The sequence below is a fragment of the Neltuma alba genome, unplaced genomic scaffold (genome assembly GCF_004799145.2).
Source record: "Neltuma alba isolate B1F8T4 unplaced genomic scaffold, ASM479914v2 tig00006987_pilon, whole genome shotgun sequence".
NCBI lineage: Eukaryota > Viridiplantae > Streptophyta > Magnoliopsida > Fabales > Fabaceae > Neltuma > Neltuma alba.
In genome coordinates, this window is record NW_021634644.1 from 178,584 (window position 1) to 188,100 (window position 9,517).

Genomic DNA, 9,517 nt, shown 5'->3' on the forward strand with positions numbered 1-9,517 from the left:
AATCCTGGTTTCTAAATACTACCTCAAATCCTTAATATAAGAACTCATCTGATTTTTATTTTGGTCCTAAATATAATACATCAATCCATTTTGTCTCTCATATTTATTTATTTATTTTACAAGGTAGTTCTTATAATAATAGTAGTTCTGGTCAATACATTTAATTAGCAAGAATATTTTAGAAAAAAAACATATATTTATTACAAATAACTAATTTAACTAGTTTCCTCAATCTGCTCAAATTAGTCAACTGAGTCTTATATAAATGATGGGAGGTAGTACCTTTTAATATAATTTACTAATGACTGTTAACCCCCCGATTCTCATATCTAATTATCGTATAACATATCCTAGTTTTATATTTAATTATTACGGTCCAGCCGAACGAAATTTCGTACAATAAGATCCTCCTCTGGAAGATGCTCATCGTTTTACAATTGGAAGTTCAAATATTTGATATGAGTTCGTTTTGAATCAAAACTAAGACCACCTCAAAATGGTTGGTTTTACGTAATTCAAGACTCGTTAGTTCGAGATTATGATATTTAATTTTTATAACTGAGTCAAGTATTTATCATTATCTCATGACTTGTTTTCTTCGAACAACCACCCTTAACAACTTAACTAATTTGTATTTCTTTTCATATCAATTTTAGTAATTTGTTATTTATGATCTAAGGATAACGTGACTTTCTGTAAATTTTACATGAAGTATTAGTTAAAACTTTTTCTTACATCATATAAGCAGAATAACTAACTCGCACTTTAATTTCCGATAGGCGTGGGGAGTAAATTTTAGTGAGTTTGATTTTATAATATGGTTTGAATTGAATTAAATATATCTTTTCACATATTTTTATTAGGTACATGTAATATTAAACTAATATACTAGCTAGTATGTTGATACGGATGATTATTTACGTGGACGTGCCAAATTAACCGTAGCCCGTGTATGTCGTTTTCAGTGGAGGCCACAACGTGAGAAGTATGATCTGAAGGAATTGGAGGAGCAGTGTCAATTCATGAAATGAAGCCCTTGACTTTGAGCGAGTCAATCTAATGTAATTTATTAATTAATGCAACTTTAACACAACTATTAACAAGTGATTTTAGTTTTTTCAGGGCACTCTGTGTTTATCCTGTAATATCTTCAAGTGCCCCTGTTCATATATAGGCATGACGATGCTTAGATGTTCACGTGTGTTTAAAATTTTGGTAAGATGTGCTAAGTACTGAAACACTTTAAAAATTACACTTCCTCTCATTAAGTATATATTATTAGTACTATTTGAAAATTATAACCTATTATCATTAATAGCGTAGTTAAAAATAAATTTTTTGACAATTAAAACTAAAACAGACAGCATGGAAAATTTTAATAATAACAGTAATGATAATATTATTACTATTAGAAATTAGTAGTGTATTATTTTTTCTTAATGTATTGGGAGATTTTTTTTTTGGCCAGCGTATCTGGAGAACTTGAATATTAAATTTCCATCTACGCCAATCCGGTTCTATGATTATGGGAGCTTAAAGTGGTTATTGATGTGTCTTTTTGTTATAATGAGGATTGATGTAGCTAGTACGGGCTAGTAGCACATTGAGGTGGGAGAAAAACTTGGTGCGACTCACATGCCGCTCCAGGTCCCAAAAAAAAAAAAATCTCATGCGGTGTAATGATTGTGAAGTTTGTGATTTTGGGAAGCATTACAAGTTGTTCTGGAAAGCATTTCTTTACGGATTGGAATAAATTCTTTCACATATTTATTTTATATATTATAAAAATATTTTTAAAACTATAATTTTGATTTTATTTGTCCTTCAGTGAGATTAATTATAAAAAAATACTCGACAACTTTCAAAAAATACTTCTAAGAAGTATTTTTTTATAAAATAAGACAAATTTTTTTACATATTTATTTTGTTAATCATAAAATCACTTTTAAAATTATGATTTGGTTTTTATTCAAACACCTCTTAATTATAATAGGCCATTTTTTTTTACTAATTGAATTTGAAAAACGTTAAGGGAAACGAGAGGGCAGTTTTTGATGTGACAATGGTGCTTGTACCCGATTATGAAAGAGTGCACCTCTTATCATATTTATCCCCTTTTGGGTTACTGACTGCTATTGTATGTGATTGAGTGTATAAATTTTAATCGGGAATTGGATATTTTATTGTAAAAAAGTAATAATCTTAAAAATTCAAATTTTATTTTGCGATATTATAAAAAATTAGCTCTGCATGTGTTTCTTGAGATGGTGTTACCCTCCCGCGTTTTGACTGAATAAGCGCACACGCCCCACTCATCTCACCTCATAACATCAAACCACATTTTATAAGCCCAAAAATTATTGTTTTTATCTCTGCATTTCCATCTTATCTAATTTGATGTCTCTTAACAATATAGTATATATATAATTAATTCACATATATATATATATCAGTATGCGGAAGCATGCATGAACATATATACCGATCATTAAATAAATAAGTAGTTGGGCTAATAAATAATAACATAAACCTCGGATCTGAAACAGTGAAACTACAGTAATCTCAAGGAGGACCGCACGATCACTGTTTTTTGTTATAGTAAATAAATAAACTTGAAATGCAACTTCTTCAAACCTTGAAGATCGAGTGGAGGCCAGAAGACATTGTCCATCCATGCCGACTTTCCCAAAAAGGTTCCCCTATCCTCATGTTCTGATATTATTTTTTTTTTGTGAAATTTGAAAAACACGAGCGGAAAAAAACAAAAAGCAGCAAGAGGAAAAAATGTGTATGAACGAACTCACTCATACGCACACGTACGTACCCCTACTTTTTTTTTTTAATGGTATGGAATTTTGGAATAAAGAATTATAAAAAAAAAAAAGCTTTGCAAAATGCCATATATAAGTATTGATATATATATTAGCTTTGTAAGATAATCCTTTGTTTTTTTTTGGAAATAGAAAAACAAAGGAAACGAAGAAATATAATGGTAGCCAGTGGTGTGTTGGTTGTATATATATCATGAATCGATAGACCAAAAAGTACGTGGGATGGAAGTTAATAGGAAATTACAAAAAGAGATATGGAGAAAGAGATGAAATGCATCATCATATGGTTAGAGAAAATAGAGAAAGATATTGAAAGGAAGAAGAGAAAGCACAAAGAAAGAAAGAAAGAAGCCAAACTTGAACAAAATGAAGGGAGCTAGCTTCTCTCATTGGTCAAAAAAAAAGAATTCAGTTTGGATATATGTTCATATTCAAATTGTGGGGTCTCTGCCTCTCGCTTCCTATATCCTCCTTCACACTCACATGAATCCATCCCATCCCCGCCTATAAATATTCAGCCCTAGCAAGCCCTTCTTTTCACCACCTCACCCTTCTCTCTCTTACACCAGTCTGATATATAATTTCACCCATTAGTATTTGCCTGCGCAGATATAGAAGGCATGAAAATGGAGTCTAGGAAAGCTAGCCAAGAGTGTCACGGCCAAGACTCTCCTTATTTTGTGGGTTGGCAGGAGTACGAGAAGAATCCTTATCACCCCCTTGCAAATCCTTCCGGAATCATCCAGATGGGACTCGCAGAGAATCAGGTTTCCTCATTTTTTCATCAACATAAACACCTACGCCTATTCTGCTTTCCCATTACCGCACAAATGCAATGCCCATTTTTTCTCTGCATAGGAAAAAGGAACCCAAACTGCTGCCCATTTTTTGGGGGCGCATATGTAAAGGACGTGGCAGAATATTGTGGACATTCTTAGAAACCTGACAATACTTTGTTTGAAGTGATCCCGCAAGCACTATATCTGTTTGTGCGTGTGTCTGTGTGTGTCTGTGTGCTTTCTTTTACCTAACGAATAATGAATGAAATTGAAACCTGCGTACGTGTATTTGTAGCCCCCCAATCTGACATGTTTGTGTAATGATGGATCAGCTGTCATTCGACATTGTTGAGGCATGGCTGGAGAGAAACCCAGACATATTGGGGCTCAAGAAAGATGGATTATCGGTGTTCAGAGAACTCGCTCTCTTCCAGGATTATCATGGCTTGCCCTCTTTCAAAGAAGTAAGCTATTTTCCTGCTTCTCGCCCACTGTTAATACTAGTACTGATCATACACACAAAATATAATTGGGAGTTGTCCATACAAATTATAATTTTGTCATGTTTTGGTTAGTCATCACGGTGTGTGCGTATACAGCTCAGAACTCGCCATGATATGAATTTGCTCACATATACTACAACCAAACACGTCTTTATCTGAAACACGTCAGTTGACAAGCGTCACACGTGACCCGCGACCGGACAGGTTAACGAAGTTACTGTTACGTAAGGAGGCGACGCGGGGTAGTTCTTAATAAAGAAGTTAATGATGGTGATACAATATTTACTGTCGATAATTTTTTGTCAGAAGTTTAGAATTATTCTCAATTTTATCTGAAATATTTATTTTATATGTTAATTAATTTCTTCTCACTGCATGCATGTCAACCAACAGGTATAATAACTGACGCGGTTTTAATTTTTCTATCTCTGTTCTCTAACTTATTGTGGATCAAATAGGCTCCTCCCCTCTACGCATAAAACTAAAAGTAGAAATATCCTGATTCGTTTAGACTTCAAATAAACTTGACCTACTCGCATGCAGCACGCACCATCAATCTGTTCTGATTTATTGGGTTCATATTAAAAAAATTGAAGCAAGACAAACATTCTTAAAAAAAATGGACAGAAGCCTTAAAGTCATGGAATAGAAAAGTGCTTTTTTGCCAGGGTTCTTTTCCCATTTCTAATCATCAGTATGTGGAAGCAGGCGCTGGTGAACTTCATGGCAAAAATAAGAGGGAACAGAGTAAACTTCTCCTCGGACAGACTCGTTCTCACCGCGGGGGCTACATCCGCCAATGAGATTCTCATGTTCTGCCTTGCTGATCCAGGCGAAGCTTTCCTTCTTCCCACTCCCTACTACCCTGCGTACGTTTCTCTTCGGACTAATGGGTTAATTATTTGATTATTACTTCAAAAAGGACCATTAATTCATTAACCTATGTGTGTTTTTCAGATTTGATAGAGATCTTAAGTGGAGGACTGGGGTCGAAATAGTTCCCATACATTGCTCCAGCTCAAATGGCTTCAGAATAACTCCCTCTGCTCTTGAACAGGCCTATCAACAAGCCCGATCACTGAATCTAAACGTCAAAGGGGTCTTGGTGACTAACCCCTCCAACCCTCTGGGCATATCCCTGAGCAAAACTGAGCTGAACCTTCTCCTGGATTTCGCCATTGAGAAGAAGATTCATATCATAAGTGACGAAATTTATTCAGGCACAGTCTTCGACTCGCCCACATTCGTAAGCATCATGGAAGTAGCAAACGAAAAGACCATCCATGACGCTGGGCTGTGGAGCCGCATTCACGTTGTTTACAGCCTGTCGAAGGACCTTGGCTTGCCCGGATTTCGAGTAGGCATGATCTACTCAAATAGCCACGTGGTGGTGGATGCAGCCACAAAGATGTCAAGCTTCGGACTGGTGTCTTCTCAAACTCAGTATTTGCTGGCGAACTTACTCTCCGACGACAATTTCACGGAAGAATACATGAAGGAGACTCAGGGGAGACTGAAAAAGCGAAGGGAAATGCTGGTTTCGGGGTTGAGAAAAGCAGGGATTAGGTGTCTGAAGAGCAACGCTGGGCTGTTCTGCTGGGTGGACATGAGGCATATGTTAAGGTCAGACAGTTTTGAAGCAGAGAAGGAGCTCTGGAAGAGGATTCTCATGGTGGTTGGCCTGAACATATCTCCGGGATCATCATGCCACTGCTCTGAACCGGGTTGGTTCAGGGTCTGCTTCGCCGACATGTCGGAGAACACTTTGCAAGTTGCAATGCGACGATTGAAGGTGTTTGTTGACTCAACCGGGTCTGCTTCTGGTGGTAGAATCAGTAATTCTGAGATGTCATCACTTGGCAGGTGGGCTTCCCAGTTATCACCGTCCTGTGACTGGGAAGCTGACACTTATTTCTGAATTCTGACTTTGTTGTTGTGGAAACAAAAAAGCGTGAAGCTTGTTGCCCACTAACAAATTTGCGGCTTGCTTCATTGCTCCTGTGTAAGGGTTGTGATCCTTAGGTATGGATAGGATTTATGATCGTTCCATATATCATAACGAGATTAAAATGAAGACCTTCGGTGGATTTAGGAATAACGAGATCCTTAAAGATAATTGACTAATTTTAATCTTTAAAATCATTTACCGTATATTTTACGTAAGTTCAATTATGAACAATTTATCGCCTGAAAACATATATGGACATGCCTAAAAGCATATTCAGGGGTAGACACAATTGAATTGGACTCCACAAATGACGCTCCCGGTACCTATGCAGCTCCAGCCGCTCCTCACGGTAGCTGTGCTTTGTTCTCCCTCAGATTCCACAAACTTTCCCCATCTTTATAAATCACAATCAGCTCTCGCAAAATAGCCTAAAAAATTAATAGGCCACTGGAGTCCTTCCATCCCGTCATTCCAAATCAAATCTAAGTGGCAAGTGAACGATTTGATCGCACAATGAATTAACATGTACTTTTCAATGTCTGTAAATGAGAATTTTTTTGACATCAAATTTCGAATTTATTTAACCTCTTTATTTCTTAAATTGGAGTGAATTCAACTGTGAGCATAGCCCAATAAAGTGCGGCACACTATAAGCCCCAACGCTGACATCAGTGAATAAAACAGAGGAAGATGTCATTTCGAACGTTGAAAGAGCTAAATCGCAGCATTAGGATCCCCGCCGCTATGAACTCTGCAGCTTCTCTTGTTAGATTATTAACAAATACAGTGGGCTAATTTCCAAAGTTCACATCGCCTGACCCCACCCTCCAACCCTGCAAAAACCTTTGCATCGTTATCTTTCATCAGTCCGCTCAACCTCTACGTTAAACGTAACATCAACGCTAGGGCAAGAGAAGAATAATGTTGATTTCCTTGAGCATATACCGTGTACAAACATTCCCCAGCCTGAACAAGCGGGGCAGGCAGTCGAAGTGGTTAATCCCCGGCCCCCGGGGGGGGGGGGGTTGAAATTCTGAGTTAGTATAAGGCAGCGCAGCTAAAAGCCTAAAACAGGGTAAGATATAATGGAAAACATAGTTTGCATTTGCATCATGGTGGTGCTAGCACAGGATGTAATCTATACAAAGGTGAACCCAAAAATTGAACTTTTCTATCTATATCCTATCATGCGATTCATGAAGCCTCCAAACCGGAGGAGGAAAAACTACGCTCGTCTTGATTCTTTGACTCTTCTCTCGAACTTTTCCAATACCACAGTGCCTGCATCAGGCCACCATTTGCTACATGCAAAAGAAAAACCCGAGCTTGTATTCCGAACCATGCAGAGATGATCTTCACAAACACAAAAAAGCAATACATCCCCAAAACTTGTTGATTCAAGCCTTTATCCTGTCAAGGAACAAGCCATAGAAAACACAATAAAAAAAATCTATTGTAACAGGTAAAGAAACTGAACAATAATTATGAAACTTAACAATATCAAAAAGATTAAAGATATACCTCCGAGATATGAAACAATTCTTGCGATGTCTCCTTCAAAAAGTCAGCCGTCAGGCAGCCAACCAGGAGGCCTATGGGAATCACTAGCTCACGATTTATATATAATGTGTATGCAATATCTGACATAGAGCTAAAAACAAAAAATAAAACAAGGAACCACTTCAACGCCTCTCTTGCAAGAGAAATCAACCTATCTACAAGTTTATGCTCCGCTTTACCCCAAGGAAATTCCTGAACTGAGATTGGCAACATTTCTCTAAGCTTCTCCTTCATGTTTCCAATCTGCAACTTAACCTCATCAGGCTCATTATGGTCTGCCATTGAGATCTTCATTATACAAGTTCTGGCATGGAGCGTTTGCTGGGGAAGCTGTATTGCTGAGCACCTTGGGAGTTGACATGGTTGCCCAAGAAACAACTTAATCTATTCAAAGCACAAAACGATATTGCTAAGAAAGAATGAAATGTAGGATTATCTCAATTTGACATTACGCCAGCGTCATTTTGGTTGACGGTTCACATTGCCTCATATCTAAGTATGGAAATTACTGAACTTAAGTGAAATCCAGTAATTAAACGAAGTTTCAAGGGAAGAAACCAATGACATTGAAGTTCCGGAGACGTTAAATCTAAGTTCCCTATCTTTTCACCTTCAGGAGAAGATGCTTTGCGCACTTCATATTAGTGAAAGAAAAAGGGCATAAACGATGCAAACTTCTGGAGAAAGAATAAGAGATAGGAATTTGCAAGCATACCCGAAACTTTGGAGTTGAAGAAATCGGAAGCGCAGGCAGAAGCGCCATTGACACGAAGGCTTCAATACTAGACTCACGACTGGCAATATCCTCAACCTCTCACCGATCCCCGAACTGACCGTGCTTCCTTTCTCTAGGGTTTAGCAGACAGACAGTGGTGGGCCCGATAAATGGGCCTGTACTTTCTCTGGACAGCATTTTCAGCCCAATATAAAATAGGCCCCTTTGCTTTGGGATTTTTTTTTTAAATCATGAATGGATCGAGGGAGACGCTGCCTTTTCCCCCCCATTTTGTCAAAGGAGAGACATCGCATTGGGGAAAGGAACATGGTGTTGTGCCCAAAAAAAAAAAAAAAGAATAATGGTGACCAACAAAAAGCTTAGCACAGTTGGTAGATGACTAAGTCCCTTGAATATGATGTTTTCGGTTCAGACCAGACCATGTGCATAGAAAAAACTTTGTTCAGAGATGCAAAATTCATTTTGATGATCTCTATATCTCGAGAAGATTAATCTATAGTTATCTAGTTTCTGCCAAAAAAAAAACGAGAAGAAGAATAACGGTGGGAATATTAGAATGGGTGCTGTGGGGTCATCAATTTTGAAGCAGATAAGAATTAAAACAAATTAGTGAGGCGATGTGTGAAGAATATTTGATGTTTGTGAGTGTCATAATCAGCTCATAAACAAATAACGCTATTGCAATTAACTAATTAATGCATAGGGATTTGGTTAGGATCTGCGGGTAGAGAGGGATTATTATTATAACTGCAAAAACAACACAAGTCGTCGTTTGGCTATTGTCAGGATTAAGGCGTGCCCTGGCTATGGGACCTTCAATCACGGACATGCTTTGGTTCTTATTATCAATATTATCCCCGTCGACATTCATTTGACAATTGACAGAATTATATAAATTGTTAAGTTTCAAGTATCTTGGTTCTACCTTGCAGGATTCTTCTCTTGCGTTTTTTTGTGTGTTAGGGATATTCCCTTGCACTTTACAGGGCGATATTAAGCTTCCATGTCCTCTCATCTGGCGTGCTAATTATTAAATTCTGTGACGCTGCTTTTTTAATTAATTAAAAGTACCGTTTCCAATGGCCCTAGCTTCTGGGGAACCTCATCAACACTGACCCATGTTCTTTAAAATGCCTTGCTTCATGAACACACACCCAGTT

General features: G+C 37.5%; 2 protein-coding genes across 2 annotated transcripts; one reads left to right on the top strand and one right to left on the bottom strand.

Moving 5' to 3' along the window:
• Nucleotides 1-3,451: 3,451 nt before the first annotated feature.
• Nucleotides 3,452-6,031, top strand: LOC114751596 (1-aminocyclopropane-1-carboxylate synthase 3-like). The gene is made up of 4 exons (XM_028940257.1): nt 3,452-3,598; nt 3,943-4,074; nt 4,822-4,982; nt 5,071-6,031. Exons 1-4 carry the CDS (start codon nt 3,452-3,454, stop codon nt 6,029-6,031), a joined length of 1,401 nt encoding a protein of 466 aa, XP_028796090.1.
• A 1,047-nt stretch (nt 6,032-7,078) lies between these two features.
• On the bottom strand, nt 7,079-8,439 carry LOC114751603 (uncharacterized). Its single transcript, XM_028940264.1, has 3 exons — nt 8,337-8,439; nt 7,583-8,005; nt 7,079-7,471 (listed from the first exon to the last, which is right to left on the bottom strand). Exons 1-3 carry the CDS (start codon nt 8,382-8,384, stop codon nt 7,256-7,258), a joined length of 687 nt encoding a protein of 228 aa, XP_028796097.1. The 5' UTR covers nt 8,385-8,439; the 3' UTR covers nt 7,079-7,255.
• Between the last annotated feature and the right edge of the window lie 1,078 nt (nt 8,440-9,517).